The following is an 18944-nucleotide window of genomic DNA, read 5'->3' on the forward strand; positions in this document are numbered from 1 at the left end:
GGTCACTTAAAGTTAAAGTCTTTCAACATTAAACTTCTTTCTATCTATTACAGGGCTTTACCTAATATTAACATCACTATGTATTACAATATTCCATCTCTTTGCTTTTAACATCAGAACATGCTGACCTCAAACAGCTGGAGCGAAGTTAACAAAGCTACCTGGCCTGTCTGAGGCCTACATCAATTTAGGTTTAATCCAAACCTTTTGCTATAACATACATTCATTATAACTAACTGACTTCTTAGTTACAAAATTCCAGGGCTACAGCATTTATTAGCTGCTTCAGTGCTATGACTTCTGAGGAGTGGGGCTTTAACAGAGTGAACTGTGGTCTTCCCTAAGTTAGACAGCTTCTGCAGCATTAGGTGATCAGTCCTAGAAGTATATAGAGAGGATTTAATCTAGAGAAAGCTCTTTAAACCCATAACTCTGTGTTGGTTGCAAGTGAGGATAATGGGACCTCACTCTCCAATGGGACTTGATGGACTGTATGATTTTTGGTGCAGTTCTGAGGAAACTGATATGCTCATTTCTTGGATTTGGTAGCTTCTGCTGCAATGTCTCTGCTGCATAGAGTCTGATAGCATGTGGATTTTCCATTTTGTTCTCAGCTCAGCTTTTGTTAACACTTTCCCAAGAAACTTTCCAAACTAAAGTCCTTGATTTCAGAAACTTCTTTGCTCAGAAAAGTTAGGGATCTGTTTTAAAACATGAAGTTAAGTTCGAGCAGAATCTCCCTAGCCTTTTCACAAAACTATTTTAGCATTCTAAGAAATGAAGAGGGTTGTTCCTTTTTTGCATTTTCCATTGCTCATGTTCCTCTGATCTATAAACCACTCCAGACACAATGGGAAAGGAATGCCTGATCTTTTGATGTAAAAGTTATTGATGATATTTGAGACCCTAGCACTTTTTGGTAATTACGCCTCACTTTAGCTATCTAGGAAGTTATCTAGAAAAGCAGTCTCACTTGATTTTTTTTTTCAAAATGTCCTGTGTAGATGTTGCTGTACAGCTTCCTGACAAGAAATCTATCATCATGTATTTGACCTCTCTGTTTGAGGTCCTTCCTCAGCAAGTCACCATGGAAGACATCCGTGAGGTGGAGACTCTTCCAAGGAGATACAAAAAGGAATGTGAAGAAGGAGTGTTTAATATACAGCAGGTACGTTTCTGCTCATTCAGGTATGGAAAGGTCTTAGCTATAATTTACAGCAGTTCAAGTATACTGGAAGCTCTCTGACCCCTTTCAAAATCTACTTGAGAATACTGAAATCGTACCTTTACGTTCCTCCTCATTTTCACTCTCGAATTGCCTTTCCTCCTTCTCCTCCTTCCCCCCCCTTTTCTTACATCGACAATTTTCTTCATGTCCTGAAAGTTTTAGATGCCTTAAGTTTTCTGCTCCTGCCCATCTTTCTCATTCATCTTGGTGTGCTGGATGGGATGGCTCTTGATCCTGAATTGAATTTGTATTGGGGAGAGTTTTTGTTCTTCTCTGACACTCTGCCCCTCTACTTGAGTGTCACCTGCTAACTTAATTTAATAAACACAATGGAGGATTTTATTTTATTAGTGATGACTTCTAGACTCTATATTCCCCTTGGGGAGAAAATGGAAAATAATTAGATCTGACAGTTGGCCCCTCTAGCCTACAAAGAATCCAGCTATCCTATTTAATAGTTAAAAGTTGGCATAATGGACACATTATCACACCACTGTAGTACTCAAGATCTTAAACAATCTGTTGGGTGACAATTATAGAAACAATATCTATGTATCTCTAAGAAACGTTACTTTCCTCTTTCGCTACATAGAGTGCAACATCTGAAGAGGAGCAAGGAGGTTCTAGAGCAGAAACCCCTAGTACTGTAACTGAGGTGAATATGGACTTGGACAGCTACCAAGAAGCTCTGGAAGAGGTCCTCATGTGGTTGCTTACAGCTGAAGATACATATCAGGAACAGGATGAGATATCTGAAGATGTTGAGAAAGTCAAGGAGCAGTTCAGTACCCATGAAGTAAGTTTGTATTGGCAGATCTTTTTCCAGCCCCTTCCTAACATTGTTAGTTCTTAATATTATAAAAATACCCTTTTGTTGCATTTGTGTTGCTTTGGTTAAATTTATACAGAAAGTTTGCTGGATATTTTAAAACGTATCACATTTGCATCATGTTTTGTTTTGCGCATTAGATTTTGAATGTTAACCTTTTGGTTTTTTTGGTTTTTACTTATAGAAATAATTGATTATTAAAATGCTATTTTTGGTCAGTGTAAAACATATAACCATATCCAATTTTGTTTTCAATGTTGTTTCCAATTGCTATATTTCCTAGTGCATTTGTTTTAAAAGTTATCTCTTAACCAGTAATGTCTTATCTTAGGAAATGTCTTATTTTTATTCCCAGGTTACCTCGTTTGTTTAACTGCAAGGAATGCAAGCTATTTTTTTTTAAATTTTCTTATGTAGAGCGCAAATGCTTGCTGTGCTGTGCTTTTGATGATGCAGCATTGTAGTTTTGACATTATCAGTTTACTAAGACTCTGTTTCAAATTTATAAGTTTGTCATGGCAATTCACAAATCATGTTGATGTAATTTGTTACACCTTTTTTTCTAGTTTTTTATGATGGAGCTTACTAAACACCAGAGTAATGTGGGAAGTGTACTTCAGGCTGGGAACCAATTGATATCACAGGGCAATTTAACAGAGGAAGAGGAGCTTGAGATCCAGGAACAAATGACACTGCTGAATGCTCGATGGGAAAGTCTCAGAGTGGACAGCATGGATAGGCAATCTCGGTAAGTTGTGCCCTGAAACTTTATGTATAGCTGGAGAACTCGTTACAGGAAGCCTGTGGGTATTTAGCCTCATTTTGAGGCCTAATATTAGATTTTTTTTTTCAGAAAGAACTTGTCATTTTGTAGCATTAAGCCCACTCTGTTTGTGGCTCAGTTATTCATCTGGAGAAAAGGAAGGAGGAAGGGGAAAAAATCTGCATTCTTGGCTACTTTACTGCAAATGTTTATTTGTATGTAATGTAGAAAATGCTAGACTGAAGATGCAGTTTGCTATTTTTACATATAGCAAATAGTCTTGAAATTGTTCTAATAATTTAAGTTCTTGAACAGATAAAAGCTTTCAATCATTGTAAAGAGCTGTACTTATTTATATAATACCATGATATTATATGTAGTACTATCTGAAGGATTTTTTCCCCCTACTATGTTTTCTTACAGTCATTGAGAGAAACTGCTTTACATTGCCACTCTTGACATTATTTTTGTTAAGAAGGAACATCTGATGCAAGAAACAATTAAACTTAGAAATTGTGAGCGTGTTTCTATATACACTGGTGGCATATTTCACTAACTTTTGAGGAGTAAGCAGAAGTTTAACTGCGTTTTCTTGAGTTTAGAATTAAATGCTAAATAATGTTTAGATATAAATGGCATAGATATGACTATCTGGCTTTCCTCTAATTTAGAACTAGATCTTATGCTCTTTATTTGGAAAAAGACTTTCTGGAGTTGGTCAGCTTTTATTTTTTTCCTATATTCAGCTTGCACGATGTGTTGATGGAGCTGCAGAAGAAGCAATTGCAGCAGTTGTCTGATTGGCTGACTGTCACAGAAGAGCGCATTCAAAAGATGGAATCTCCGGCTTTAGTTGAAGATTTAGAGTCCCTTCAAAAACAGATGGAAGTACATAAAGTAAATGCCTTTTGCCTGTTTTGTAACATACATAATATGGAAAAAATATTAACTTAGGGACTGCTACAATGAAGTATAGTAGCCACTTCAGGGTCCACTTTTTTTTTTTAGGAAAGATTCAGATCTCGCTATACACTGGAGAGATCTTCTTGATAACTTTGATGTGGAAGGGTAAGGAAAGGGAAAGGAAGAGAACTGGACAGTTTGGAAAGCTCTTTGTTGGCTAACTTTAGTGGAAGTTGCATATCTTACCTTGTTTGCTGTATGAAGAGTTCCGCATTAAATAGCAGAGGGGCTGAAAAGTAACAATTTGCCCATATTGATGAGAAGTACAGTGCACTGTACCTCTTGTCACTGGGGACAAAAAAAACTCCACTAAAACAAAATTGAAACACTAAGCCAAGAATAAACTGCTCTTCTATTTGTATAGCATTCTACCACTGGTGTGGCTCTATGGCAAGTTTTTGGAGCTCAGTTTTGCCTTCTGCCCCAGGTGCTTTTAGAGGGGAGAGGGTTTTGGGGTATTCATTATTCTTATAGTATTCTGTGGCAATTCCAGTTTCCTATAAGAAACAAGGACATTAGAGATCCTATAAAAAGTGCCACAAGAGTAGGCTTTGCCCTTGACACATTGGTCAAAATTTCCGCTCCCTTCACAATTTTGTTAGTTGAGGGCAGTGTTTATTTCCTTCCTCCATCTTGGGGGTCTATAGATTTTTGAATAATAATGCCTAACTCTTATATAGTTCTTTTTTCAGAAGTAGATCTCAGAAGACTTTGCCGAGGTCAGTATTAGCAATGTTAATTAGTGGTTAATTAGCTAATTGAGTAGTCGATGGAATTTCCATCGACTGCTTGATTAGTTGGTGAGGGGAGGATGCTCACTTCTGCCACTGCTGTGGCTCTGCATTTTAAATGTAGTAAGAGCTGCCGAGCTCTTACTACATTTAAAGCACAGACACACAGTGAGCCGGAACTGCTCAGTAGTAAGAGCTGAAGTGGGGTTAGCTCTTTGGGGCTGGCATAAAATGGGTCTCAATAGTCTCGACTTCCGTGGCTCTGGAACTGCTGCGGCTCTGCACTTTAAATGTAGTAAGAGCCTGCCGTGCTTTTACTACATTTAAAGTGCAGAGTTGCAGTGGGGTTGGCTCCTGGGCGTGGTGCGAGCTGGGACTAAGTAGTCCCAGTTTGCTTGTCTCGGGGACCCATGTGGCTCTGTTTCCCCCCTCTGCACTGTGGAGATGACATGGGGGAATCCAGCTTTTAAGTCAGCTTCCCCCTCACCTGCACCTGCTCCCCCGTTTCCCCCCCCCCCCCGCTCTTCCACCTCTTTTGCTGCCTCTGATATAGAGGCAGTGGGGGTGAGGGAGAAAGTGAATAGTTGAGTAGTCACAGGCTTATCGGGTAGTCAACTACTTGACTAGTTTCTTACATCCCCAGTCAGTATTATATCCTCATTTTGAAGATTAGGTAGGTGAGAGAGAGAGAGGTGAAGTGACTTACTCTGGGTCACCCAGCTGGCAAATGGCAAAGCTGGGAATAGAACTAAGGTCCCCTGAGTCCTAGTCTGGGGTTGTATTCATTAGACTAACAATCATTTGGGATGAAAGATGCTATAGAAAATGTAAAACTGTTTTCCACGGCACAGATACTCTGGTAATAAATGTTGTATAATACCTAGATATCTACAAAAATGACACTTCTATATCTACTATATATATTAGAGAGTTTTTCTGTCTGTCTGTTCAAGAACTCCTCAGAAATAGTAAGAGATGGTATACCAAATGTGATGCTCCTGCTTCCTCTTGTCATAACTTAAAGCACGGTCAGGGGTTGATTGTTCCTGGAAAATGGGATGTGCCTAGAATGGGATTACTTCTCATAGACCAGTGGTCCCCAACCTTTTGAGGTTGTCGGGCGCCAGGGGGCGGGGCCGTTCGCCCGCCGGGTGCCAGGGGGTGGGGACACTTGTGCGCCCGGGGGCGCCCCCCCCCATAGCCGCATGCCCGGGGGTGGCCCCCCCATAGCCGCATGCCCAGGGCCGGGGGGGCCCCCCCCATAGCCACGCGCCCGGGGCCGCCGCTCCCCCCCCTCCGCAAGCGCCGCGCGCCCGGGGCCGGCGCTTCTCCCCCCCCTCCACTCCCCTCCCCGCAAGCGCCGCGCGCCCGGGGCCGGGCCCCCCCCATAGACACGCGCCCGGGGCCGGTGCTTCCCCCCCGCAAGCGCCGCGCCATGTGCCCGGGGCCAGGCCAGCCCCAAGCACCTGGCGGGCGCATGCAAATGCCCCCGCGGGCGCCATGTTGGGGACCACGGTCATAGACACATACAGAAAAAAGACAGAATCAGTAGGCAGGTTAAAGGGGTTGGCTAGAGGCATTTCCTCCACCCTATCTGGGATTGCCCCAGCCCCAAGCCTAGGTGCCCTTTAAGGAGGATGGGGGAGTGGGGCGCTGAACCACTTCCCTCCTCCCTCGATTTGTACAGGAGTTTTGCTAGCTATTCCCTTTTGTCAGGGTGCAAGGGGAAAGTGCACAGTTTGCTGCATGCCTTGCTCTGGCTGGGAATCACAAGGAGTAGATGTACCTGGACCTGCTCTGATGAGGGGACATGAACTCCTCTCCCAGCTGTGCCCACTGGAACTGCAGAGGTCATGGAAAGGTACTTCTTACCTGGGCTAAAACTGCTGTGCTGACACAGGGCTGGGATAGTTCTTTCTTCTTGGAGCAGCCTGCACACTGAAACCCTCATCTCCTGCCCCACTCTAGAGCAATGATTTAAATGAAACATGTACATTTTCATTTTTTCATCCCCAAAACCCAACATTAATTGAATTAAGGACCCCAGCAATGGTAGGTAAACCTAGTTGCTAAATTAAAAGGAGTACTACTCCTCTCCTACATAGTCTTTTTAATTGCCTTTTGTCAGTATTGTCTCTGAATGTAGTCTGCAATATATGCCCTCAGAGCTAACAGTGAGTTGTTCTTATTGTTCCATCAAAAACTATTAAAAGACAATTGTGCATAGTAGGTAATTTAATCTCCTATGAGACTCACAATGTGATACTTCATTATGTACAGTAATACATTTTATGGAAAGCCTTAGCTTGCTTACATGCATCATTAGAGGATCAGAAAGTCATTTGCTATTGAAAGCCGAACATTTGAATTTTCAGACATTAGTACTTATTTGTCAGAGTGCAGAAAGTTCATTTCTTTTTGTAAATGAAAAACAGAAGGTGGGTAATACTCAACACAGAACTTTTATTACTTGTATGGCAGTTGCGTCCACTTCCATTCAAGTATATTGAGGAATTTCATGAGTAATATGTTGCTTGGATAGCTTCCATTATCTGAAATAATGTATTTTAGGTTAATTACACTTTCTAGTTGCCTATTTTAGTATTTAGTTACGTTATAGATACATCTCCCCATAATCAAACTATTGCTTAGTTGTTGAGTCTTTAGCACTTTGTCACAGCAACAGTTTTATGTGATATGGTCTAAAAGGTGACTCCTCGCCCATAATTAGTTTCTTTAACCATTGATTTGTTTTTCCAGGGGCTGCAGCATGATCTTGAGATCGAGCAGGTTAAAGTAAATTCTCTGACTCACATGGTTGTGATTGTTGATGAAAACAGTGGTGAGAGTGCCACAGCTGTACTGGAGGAACAACTGCAGGTACATGTTTTGTATTGTAATGTAGTACAATAAGCAACATATAAACTATGTTGTAGGATGACTTGGCTTTGCTGTCTGATTGTTAATATTGAAGCTTCTGTAAATATAGTACCTCTTAATTTTAAATTACCTTAATTCATAATTGTTCTCCAAGTTGTTTAGTCGCTAGTGTAGTTTGACACCTATGAGTTATTAGCATGTGCTTTATTCCTCTGAAATAAGACATTGGAATTCAATTATAGAAAGGTATTTGCTGAAGAACCTGGCTCACATGCCCCAAAATAAGAAGTTAATTAGTTGTTGCCTGAATACAGACAATGTCACACACATCAGTTTTAATGGAATTTTTAAAATGGACATATTTTTGTGTCATAAACAACTTATTAAATCACTGTTTTATCTCTGAAAGATTGCTCTTGGGTCCTTATAACAATATAAATAATTTATTAAAATTGCATAGGTAAAAATTTCAAAAGTCCTAATTCCTATTTTTTAACCGTGCCTAAGTCACTCTAAAGGACAAATCCAGTTTACAGAGCATAAGTCTAGGGGACTAGTACTCTTAAAAGACAGACACTTCTGAAAATTTTAGCCTTAATGTAATTTCATTTGTGGAATTATAGAAAAGTAATGGGATGATTTACAATAGAACTTTTTTAACCTTCTATTTTGTAGAAGTCATTTTGATAGAGAGGTATGTGGTTTGGCTAAAAGTTTGTTGTTTCAAGAGTTGACCTTTTTATATATAGTCTAAATAACATACCATTTTAAAATATTTTCCCCCAATTGGATTAAAACACAAATACTACTACCTCAGTTAAAACAAGATGATAAAGCGGGGGATTTTTTTTTAAAGCAAATCAGTTAGGCCACTTATTAACTCTTAAAAGTTCTTTCCATTGACTTTGTGTAAAATGATAATTACAATTCTAAGTTTGGATAATTTTTATTGTAGATAGACACGATAATGATTTAGATAAAATAATCATGTGTTTGAATATATGGCCTGTTATGTGTTTCAAAGTGTGACTGAATGTTCTTTAATGTTTCTTGCTGTTGTAGAGGCTTGGCGAGCGTTGGACAGCAGTTTGTCATTGGACTGAGGAGCGCTGGATGAAGCTGCAAGACATTCAGATGCTGTGGCAGGAATTAGTCGAAGAGCAGGTAGAAAGCTGTACCAACTATCCAGAATGTTAAATGGAAAAATTCTGATTCTAACTCATTATAATTTTAACTACTGATAATATTTGTAAGATTTTCATTTGTAAAAATATTTGCCAGAAGATGCAAAATCAATCTCTTCTGCTTCGGTCCTGCCAGCTTGTACACGAAAAAAATATAGGAATTATTATAGTAAATCAGGCCAATCTTGTTCAATACCCTTTCTCTATTGTTCTTCCTTGGAAACTGTAAAACTCGAATGATGAACAATTATGCAATGCGGTAGGGTGCAATGCAGTGGTGATAGCTGAATCATGAAGTAATTAAACCCACTTGCTCTATTGAGATCAGAAGCCCAAGTAGTAGGAACTGCCTGGGGTTTCAGAACAAAATAAAATATCTGGCATCTGGGGACCAATAAGAACTTGAAGACTGAAGCAAAGAGCTGTGCTTTTAAAAGAGAAGCCATTAAGTATCTCAGGTTTTCAATGAGTCAGGTGGAGAGAGGTTGCCAGTGAGAGATGAGCAGTACTTCATCTCAAATGAAGAAGATTGGACTGAAAGCCTGGAGAATAGGGCTAGGTTGCTCCTCTTTCCTCCACTTGATCTCTCCAAAAGGGGATTTGGAATATGTCGTGACCCTGTTGAAAGTTAAAGCAGCTTGTGTTTTTTTTTCTTGTTTGTTTTTTGTTGTTGTTTTGATTAGGGACTTCTGTGAGAGACTAACTCCTCTCAGGGAGAAAACAAACCCTATGGTGCTCAGTTTTGTTATTCTGGTATGGGTTATTGAGTACAGGCAGTCCCCGAGTTTTGCGGATCCGACTTTCGTTGGATCCACAGTTATGAACGGGGTTTGCTCTGCGTCTCCCTGGTCTGCTGGAGACCAGCAGACCAGGGAGACGGGGAGCAAAGCCTCTGAGGACGCCGGCAGCAGAACAGCTGCGGTGCGTCTGGGCTGCCCGCGTGCTCTGCGGCTTTGCTCCGCGTCTCCCTGGTCTGGGGTGCACGCGGGCAGCGGACAGCCCAGACGCGCCGCGGCTGTCCCGCTGCCGGCGTCCTCAGAGTCTTTGCTCCCCATCATCCTGGTCTGCTGGTCTCCAGCAGACCAGGGAGACGGAGAGCAAAGCCGCGGAGGACCCAGGCGGCGGAACTGCGGTGTGTCTGGTCCGCCGCCTGCGTCTTCCTGGTCTGCTGGGGGAGGAGGGGAGCTGCAGCTAGTACCCCTCCCCTCCCCCAGGAGACCAGGCTTTTCTCTGGACGCCTGTGGTAGAGCAGCTGGGGCGCTGCCGGTTGGTCCCGCAGCGCCGCTCTGGGTGCTACTGGACCAACCCAGCAGCACCCCAGCTGCTCTGCCCCAGGCGTCCCCAAGTCAGCCTCTGCTGAAACTGACCAGTGCTGACTACAGGAAGCCCGAGGCGGAGTTGCTTTGCCTGTATGCAACTCTGCCTCGGGCTTCCTGTAGTCAGCTGCTGGTCAGTTTCAGCAGCAGCTGAATCTGGACGCCAGTTCTGACTTACATACAGATTCAACTTAAGAACAAACCTACAGTCCCTATCTTGTACGTAACCCGGGGACTGCCTGTACAGTGACCTAGCCATGAGAGCATGCACATTTTTTTCTTGTCCAATAAAATGGTATTCATAACCTTAAAATATGTAATCATTTAAAAAGTCCTAATATTTTGTTTTAGTAATATATTGTGCCCGCGAGTTGCACAGGTGAAGTTTTGTAGAAAATAAAATTTTTACCAGTTGCATGCTTTTGCATTCCAGTTGCTTTGCTTTTGCATTATTAAAGTAAATAATCCTTACTCCACATTCATAATAATATTTGAGGGTATTCCCTGTTGTTTTAATATAGAAGTAATTTCATCACAGTGCAGTTCTGAGCATCTTCATCTTGCAGGATCAATATGTATGGAGTGTTGGAGTATGGAGTGTTTATCAATTTAGGATCCCGGGTCTTCTGTTTTGTTTAACTCCTGTTTGTTTAATGGTGAGACAGTTAAAGGTTTTGCATCGGATTTATATTCAAACTGTAAAATAGTTTTTAAGTAACGGATAGTTTTATCTGGGTTAAGACCAGTAAAGAATGGAGTTAAAATGGAAAGTGTTGTTCATTGACTCTGAGAACGAAGTAATAGTGAATCACTAAGAACTTGGCAACCTGAGAATTCTAGAATTTTTTCCTAATGTGCCCTGTGTGCTGCCAACACACATCATTTTGTAGCCAACTTACCAGTCCTATGACTAATACTTTTAAAATTATTGATACAAATATAAGGGGCAGTTTAGTAGAATGAGGTATGCCCTATTTCAATATTTGCTGAGTTAGCTATAATTCTGAGAGACACTTAAACTTCCATACTCGGGGTGTCCCTATTCTCAGAACACCCGAGGTACCAAGGAGGCAGTGACTTTGCATGCTGCCTCTCCTCCTCCCCAACTGGGGGAACAGGAGCATGCAGAGCTGCTTCCCCTGAGGCTTCTTCACTGTTCTGTAGAGGCTGGGGGTGCAGAGTCATGTGTACTCCCGGGATGGGGCAACAGGTATGTGCATCTTCCCCCCCCTCCCCATATCCAGATCCAGCAGTGCTCTCCCTAGCCGAGCAGAATCTTTATTCAGCTATCTTGTTTCCCAGGGTTGCCCAGTTAGAGGTTCAAATGTACTAAGAAATTGCAATATAAGTTTAAGCCTCCTTGATGTGACCAGCATTGTATTTTTACATGCTATGCAAATAAACCTATTTAGGTTGTAGCATAAACAGCCATGCCAGGTAATTTCTTTAGCTGTGATAGAACTGTTGTTTGAGAGCTAGTGCTAATTCGGTAGTCTTGTTTAGTAGCAATAGCTGGTCAGTACTTTAACAGCTTGGTGTTCTTCAGTAGTGGCATTAAATGCTATAAACAATAAACATATGCTTATTTCACGTATATGGAAAATAAAATCTGTTTGGGCCGTATGGGCACTGGGTGTAGAACAGTGTTATTTATCCTGTTGTAGCTAGCAGGGTTCCAGCTTGGCTAACATGACCGAGAACAAGTCTGCACAACAAAATTGAGTCAGCCTAAGTTAGGTTGATGTACAGCCACCAAAGTTGTTGTTGAGGTAGTTCATTTACACACACAGCTCCCTCTGCCAGCATGTCCTAACCAGGAGCATTTCCACAGTGTGGGGCATAGTGGGGTACTCACAGGCAGTGCCACTGCTAAGTAGTCAATCCTGGGATGGGGGAGGCTCTAGCTGACAGCCACCGAGTGATATAAGTAATACAGTGGCCTCATGGACAGTGCCTTCCCCAACTATATCATCCTAAATGCAGTGCCTCTCACAGAGTTGGAGTGGGCAATTCACTGGGCAATTTATATCAGTGAGGGTTAGTTAGGGTATGTCTACACAGCAACAATATTTTGGAATAACTGATGTTATTCCAAAATAACATAGTGCATGTCTACACTACAAGCTTTTATTTTGAAATAATGTCCAGCTGGAGGACTTCTTACTGTGACTCATGGTAACCCTCATTTCACGAGGAATAAGGGAAGTTGAAGGAAGAGTGTTCTTCCTTCGACTTCCCTCTGTGTAGACGGCTCCAAAAGCTGAATTGAGCTATTTTGACTTAAGCTACGCAATTGACATAGTTGAAATTGTGTAGCTTAATTGGAATCTAGACCTGCTTTCTAGACATACCTTTACAGAGCTAGGTCGATGCAAAATGCCTTACCTTGACCTAACTCTGTAGTGTATGTCAGGTCTGAGATTTTTCATCTAAGAACCATGTTATAGTAATGTTTTCTATAGACTACTAGTAATCCTGATTCTAGGTAGCATGACTCTGCTCCTAGTGAGGACTAGGTTTTAGAAACTGGTCTCATATATGTCATCTGTATATTCTTGGGTAAGCAGAGAAATATACACCACAATTTCATAGCAATTTTTGAGTGGAATAGGATTATATCCGAATCAAGGAAATGAACAGAGAGGAGCCACTAATCCTACTCCAAATCAGAGTACTGGTCCTCAACTCCTCCATGTCACAGTCATTTATGTGAATGTTCTTCTGGTTCTTGCAGAACTGCATTTGCAGTTCTTATCTGATATACATTCAGAAGGACTGCTTACTAACCTCCTGGGGCAGATTAATCAACTAATTTGAGTGTCATCTTACATATGAGCTTATTCATGTGCAAGAATTTTATATAATGTATATCAACTGTGTGACTGAAATCAAGAGATCCTTGAAGGTTTCTTTACTGTGCATTTAAAAGGTAGTGAGTGTGATGATGTGGAACTGTCAGTGTTTTACTGAAATGTTATTTCATCCAAAATAATTAAGAGGTTTTAAAGCAACCGTTGTTTCAGTTTGAGGGACTGGCTCAGGATCAGCCATCTGTAACTACCAAGTTTAAGTAATCCATCCCTATGTTCTAGGGGAAAAAAACTAAGTTAACTAGAAATACTCAAGTTAGAACTAATTTCAAGTTCTAGGAAAATATTTGTTTGAGAAAATATTTTGAGCATTCAGCTGCTGTTACTTTCTCCATTTCACAAGTCAGCTGAAAGAATAAGCAGAAATACATCAGTCCTTTTGAGACTACCTAAAGAATCTTTGGAAGCCAAACTGCCCAGTCAGCATAATTCTTACTGTTCAGGAAATGAATTTGTCTCATTGCCATTTATTAGCACTGTAATAATTATGTTTCAGTTTCCTGAGGAGAATTATCATTTTCAGCTAAGTTAGCAAAGATTAATTGTACATGTTAAAGAGCTTCTTTACTTATCTATATAAAATATGTTGGCTGGAACATCAGCATAGTTTTCCCGATAAATATGTGGTGTTATGGCCTTGTTCTTCCATATTTCATGATATTTTATCGCCCTAATATTTTCTTGTCTATCCATTTATGTACTTAGGTTATATGGAATGGGAAGATTACAGTAAACTCAGGCTCAGGAATTGCTAATCAGTCCTTCCTGGGCCAGTGCTAAAACTGCACAGCTAGACTGAGGATCTGGTGAGAGTTTAAAGTCTAATATCCAGTGAACTACTGGGAATCTCTCTCCTCCCTCCTTCCCTCCCTCCCAAAAAAGCTGTATCCCTGAGGTTCTTAAATGGTGGTCCATGGAGTGTTGGATGAGACATTGGCAGTTCCTCATTGCTTCCAGTTATTAATTGGGATTCAGAATAATATACATTCTTAACATTTTTCACATCATTACCATTACCACAACAATGGCATTTGACCACTAATGAGACAGGAGAGTTGTGTGCACAATTCCAGATGAGATGGGAAGAGAAGCCATGAGACAGTTTCTCCTTAAAGATGTGCTCCACAGTATAAAAAGGTTAACAGCACCCCTCATTTGATCCAAAAGTAGTGTATCCTTACAGTATCTCTTTTTCTATTGATTTGTGAGGCACTGACTGCTAAAACTGTGCTGCAGTTGAAGGGGAGAAAGATTCTAGGATGGTAATTAGAATGGCTTGATTTGAAAGTGGATTATCACAAACTGCCAAGTGTAGAAGCACTGAGAGGTCTTGAAAGCAAGATTTTTAGAGCAGTAGTTCTGCTATAATGAGAAGAATTATGCATGATTCTAAGTATTTGACTGCATTTAACTCTGGTTTTATAATTAGGCTCAAATTCTGGTGGATAGTTAATCTACTGTTCTTTTATCTCTCCATGTGGGCTACTCCTATTTATGCCAGGGATTTAATGCACATAAGGACTGCAGAACAGTGGTGATAGAACACGGAGAACTGAAAGTAGGAATTTACCATTAGTAGTTTGATACTCGAGTATGTTTTAGAAATGTTGTATTTTATTTTTCTGTAGTGCTTGTTGAAAGCTTGGTTAACTGATAAAGAGGACGCTTTAAATAAGATCCAAATAAGGAACTTCAAAGATCAAACAGAACTGAGTGCAAACGTTCGAAAACTGGCTGTGAGTATTGCTATTCTGACCTTTCCTGTCAATTAAAAGACAAAAACAAAAACTAAGAGTAAGTAACATATTATTGGCCTGGCTACATTTGATTTTAATAGGAATTCTGAACTTTCGACACCTTTGACGATCAGGCCACACAAAAGCTCATATACCAGCAATATATTGTTTAGTCTCTAAGATGCTACAGGACTATTGTTGTTTTTTGAGTTTTTTTTAGTTACAGACTAACACAGTTACCCTCTGAGTCTTTTATTCCCTCCTTATGTTAAAGTCCTTCATGGAGTTCTTTCTTTGTAAAATAACATCTGTTTTGAGTATTTATTTGAATATTATTATGGCAGACTCTGCTTCTCTGTGTTGTATTACAGCCTCTGTGGTCAACCGTTTCCATTCTGTCATTGTTAATGAAAGACACTTTTGACCGTTTCCAATACTAGCTAAGACTTATGCTAAATATTGTTGTAAATATTCTCTTGGATATTCTGCAATCTAATGGCTGGTTCTTTTAAAGAACGTCTCTTTTTTTGTTGTTTGATAAGGAAATTGTTTTTTAAAATGTAATTTGTTGGGATTATGGGATGCTTGTCTATGGAAGCAGGAGAAATATTCAGTAAAAATTGGGAAGTAGTGGGAAAATATTTTATATCTTTAAGTGAAAACAATTAATGGAGTTTTTAAAAAATGTCAGATTCTGAAAGAAGATATGGGAATAAAACGTCAAATGCTAGATGAGCTAAGTGAGCTTGGTCAGGACGTGGCACTGCTCGTTGGGAATAATAGGACTTCAAAGAAAATTGACAGTGATCTGGAGGAACTAACTCAGAAGTGGGACAGCTTAGTTCAGAAGCTTGAGGAGTTCTCTAATCAGGTAAACAAAGAATATTAAATTGTCTTTCAGTCCTTCAGACATGTCATATACTCAGTCTTTGCCACCATGAACAAAATTGCCCAGCAAAGCTTTTGGCATCAACTTTGAGACAGGAAGATTCATGCAATTACTTATGGCTAAGTTGATTCGTGCTGTAATTTTGTGAGCTTCCCTTGGTCTGTCAGAGTCCAAATTTATTACCCTTTTGGACACAGCGGTGTGAGGCTCAATTTCTTCCACTAAGGTTGAGGAAGAGAATGACCTTTAATAATGTCATTATCTTTTATTGGTGGACAAAGTAGTAGGTTGCCTGGAAATTTACTGTTTGTGATTTTTTTAAATATTGTTGTAAAGGTGCTGACATGGGCTGAATTGTTGATACTTTTGAAGTAAAAATAAATAAGCACATAGTCATACCAATGTTGACATTGGACCAGTGTGATTTTTCTCAATATGGCACAGATTTATCATGATATATTGAAATTATAGAAATAAATGCTTATTTTGTCATGCAAGAATAAGAACAAAGCTTGCATATTCACAGAGTACCTTGCTATTTAGGGCTCTACTTAGTATTTCTTACTTCCACAAAACTTCTATTGGGCAAGGGGTTGGGATGATACATATAGTTTAATCAACTAGTCGATGGATTTTCCATTGACTACTTGATTGGTTGATAAACAGGGGAGCCACAGCAAGGTTAGCTCCTGGTCCCGGCAGCTAACCCTGCTGCGGCTCTGCTTTAGAGTATTAAGAGCCGCCAAGCCCTTAATACAATTCAAAGGCAGAGCTGCAGCCGGGGGACCTAGTGCAAGCCAGGATGGCTGATTGCTGGCCCATGCTGGGTCCCCCCTGCTACGCTTTAGCCTTTTAAATGTATTAAGAGCCTCTGGGATCTTAATACATTTTAAAAATAGAGTTGCAGCGTTTGGGACTGGGTGCAAATTGGGAATCAGCTGATTCCCGGCTCGCGCCTGGTTCCTGCTATTCCCCTGTAGAGATGTCAAATATTGGTTAATTGAATAGTCAGTTAACCTCATAAATTCTTATCGGTTAGTCGACTATTCTGTAGTCCCCGGGGGTGGGGCCAGAAGCCAGTGTGCTCCAGCCCCACTCCTAAGGAGCCCTCTGCCACTCCGCATTGCTGCCTCTGTATCAGAGGCAGCAGCGTGGAGTGCCAGGCGGGAGCTGGCCCATGGGGGGAGTCAGTTTAAAAACCAGCTCCCCTCATGGACTGGCTGCCTGCCCACCTGGCTCCTAATACACATTAAACGCAGAGCCACAATGGGGGTAGGTTCCAGACCTGGCGTGAGCCAGGTCTCAGTTGGACTGCTGGCCAGCCTGCTAAACAATTTACTGGCAGGTAGGGGGTGTGGTTGGGGGAATGTGTATAGTCTATAGCATTAACCTATAAGCTTTTGCTTATCAGTTATTGACTACACTGTTTCATCCCTCTTCCCTGCTCCCTGTGGCGATGGTGCTGGGGGTAACCAGCTTTTAAGCTGGCTCCCCCCAGTACTGGCTTCTGCTCCTCTCCCCCCCTCCCCTTTCCTGCCTCTTATAGAGGCAGCAAGAGGGGGAAGCGAGGAACTAGTTGACTATCCGATAAGCTTTTGCTTATTGAATAGTTGACTATTTGCTTACATCTTTAATAAGGAGTACTGAGTAGGACTTCTAGGTCACAATTCCAAAAAAGGCTTAATAATGTGCTCAACTTTAACTGGCTGGATCACTCTCATGATTTCATTCCAACCCCCCCTGTAAAGTCAATAGAAAAACTTCTATTGACTGTAGTGGGCATTTATATTGCATGTCAATCTTTGCATAGTTGGAGTCTAGTTGTGATGAACTTGCAGAGTAAGCATTTACACAGATTTGTGTTATACTCCTCTGCATCTCTGTTCCCCTCCTCCCTCCCCCCCCCTTTGAGTCTTGGCTTTTACTGGTGAATGAAAGTCTACCATAAGCTTGGCTGATTTCATTTAGTCCATCTGCTACATACTTTCAGTCAATTGGAGCATTTTGATGTTTAGTTCCCTACCTGAAAAAAATTATGATAATATTACTTAACTCTTTTGTTAAAGTGTTTTGAGATTTACAGATGAGAAGTGCCAAAGGAGAGTGAGAAGTTTTTCTTTTTAAATGGGTTTGAATTAGGGATGTTAGATATAGTGTAATTGAATAGTTGTGTAACCGCATGAAATCTTAGTTATTACACGACTATTCAATAGTCCCCATGGGTGTGCCAGCAGCCAGTGTGCTCCCGGCCCAGCTCTCATGGAGCCCTTGCCACCCTGCACTGCTGCCCCTATGTCAGAGGCAGCAGCTTGGGGAGGCAGGTGGAAACTGGTTTGCGAGGGGACCCAGTTGAAAAACCAGCTCCCTGCACAGATCGGCTGCCTGCCGCCCTGCGCTGCTGCCTGTGATACAGAGGCAACAATGAGGGGTGGCAGCAGACCCTGTCCGTGGGCATCCAAACTCCCCATAGACGGGCTGGTCCGTGGTAGCTGCCCCGTCTGTAGGGAGCTTGGACCCCCCATGGACAGGGGCTGCTGCCGTGGGCCAGCCTCTGTTCACCCCTTCCCCAGCTGCTGTAGAGGCAGCAGGGTGTGGTGGGGGGCAGTGGCACCTTGGAGCTGGTGCTGGGACGGGAGGGGGGGGGGAAAGCAGGGAGGTGTACCTGATGCTTGTGAGGATCCTGCTTAAAGCCAGCTCCTCACAGGTGCTGACTCCTGCTCCCCCCCCCCCCCCAGGCTTATTAGTTAATTGTGTAGTTGACTACATGTTGACAGCCCTACTTTGAATGACATGTAAATGTAACTGATTGATTACTCTGTATAGAACAAACTGTGTGGGGTTTTTTAAAACTCTTTCTTTTAAGCTGGCTCCCACCAGCCCTGGCTCCTGCCTGCGGCCCCCTCGCCCCCACTGTGTCCTAAGCAGGATGGGAGGAGTGGGAATGGAAGGAGTAGACAGGTTGGTGGAGCCAGCACAGAGGCAGGTCAGTGGAGCCAGCATATGCAGTGAAAGCCGGCTCCCTGCACTTATTGGCTCCAGCCTGCCCCCCCCTCACCCTCCATGCTGCTGCCTCTCTATCAGAGGCAGCAGCATGGCGGGGTAATGACACAGATCCAGTGCTCGTGGGAGCCTGATTAAAGCTAGCTCCTCACAGGCACTGGCTCCCACGCTATTCCGAGTGCGTGTAGTTGATAAGCTTAACCGATAAGCCTTGACTTAACAGTTAAACGTGTAGTCAACTACAAGTTGACATCCCTAGTTTGGATGACATGTAAATGTAATTAATTACTTGTTACAGGAGAAATTGTGTGTATCTTTCATTTTAAACCCTCTTTTTTGCAAATTGTTTTGTGTAGGTAACATGGGCTGTGGAAAATACAGGAGTGTCCCAAGTTTCACAGAACACAGAATCAGAAATGTTTTCTGCAAAGGAGCAGATAATGGTAAAACAATCTAAACAAGAAGTAACCCCTCCTCCGCCACCAAAGAAAAGACAGATACCTGTGGATATTGAAGCAAAAAAAAGGTAAGAATACATTATTAGTATTTGTTACT

At 41.6% G+C, this 18944-nt stretch overlaps 1 protein-coding gene across 9 annotated transcripts in view; it reads left to right on the top strand.

Moving 5' to 3' along the window:
• Nucleotides 1-18944, top strand: part of UTRN (utrophin) — a 559106-nt gene that overhangs the window by 124224 nt on the left and 415938 nt on the right. For all 9 annotated transcript variants that reach the window (XM_075924350.2, XM_089777288.1, XM_075924351.2 and 6 more), the window contains 9 exons: nucleotides 1005-1168; nucleotides 1821-2024; nucleotides 2624-2805; nucleotides 3567-3717; nucleotides 7275-7394; nucleotides 8457-8558; nucleotides 14393-14500; nucleotides 15192-15371; nucleotides 18746-18915. In XM_075924350.2, coding sequence (XP_075780465.2) covers nucleotides 1005-1168; nucleotides 1821-2024; nucleotides 2624-2805; nucleotides 3567-3717; nucleotides 7275-7394; nucleotides 8457-8558; nucleotides 14393-14500; nucleotides 15192-15371; nucleotides 18746-18915 — 1381 coding nt within the window. The remainder of the gene's footprint in view (nucleotides 1-1004; nucleotides 1169-1820; nucleotides 2025-2623; nucleotides 2806-3566; nucleotides 3718-7274; nucleotides 7395-8456; nucleotides 8559-14392; nucleotides 14501-15191; nucleotides 15372-18745; nucleotides 18916-18944) is intronic.

Source organism: Pelodiscus sinensis, chromosome 3 (assembly GCF_052426305.1).
Source record: "Pelodiscus sinensis isolate ZL-2025 chromosome 3, ASM5242630v1, whole genome shotgun sequence".
Classification (NCBI taxonomy): Eukaryota; Metazoa; Chordata; order Testudines; family Trionychidae; genus Pelodiscus; species Pelodiscus sinensis.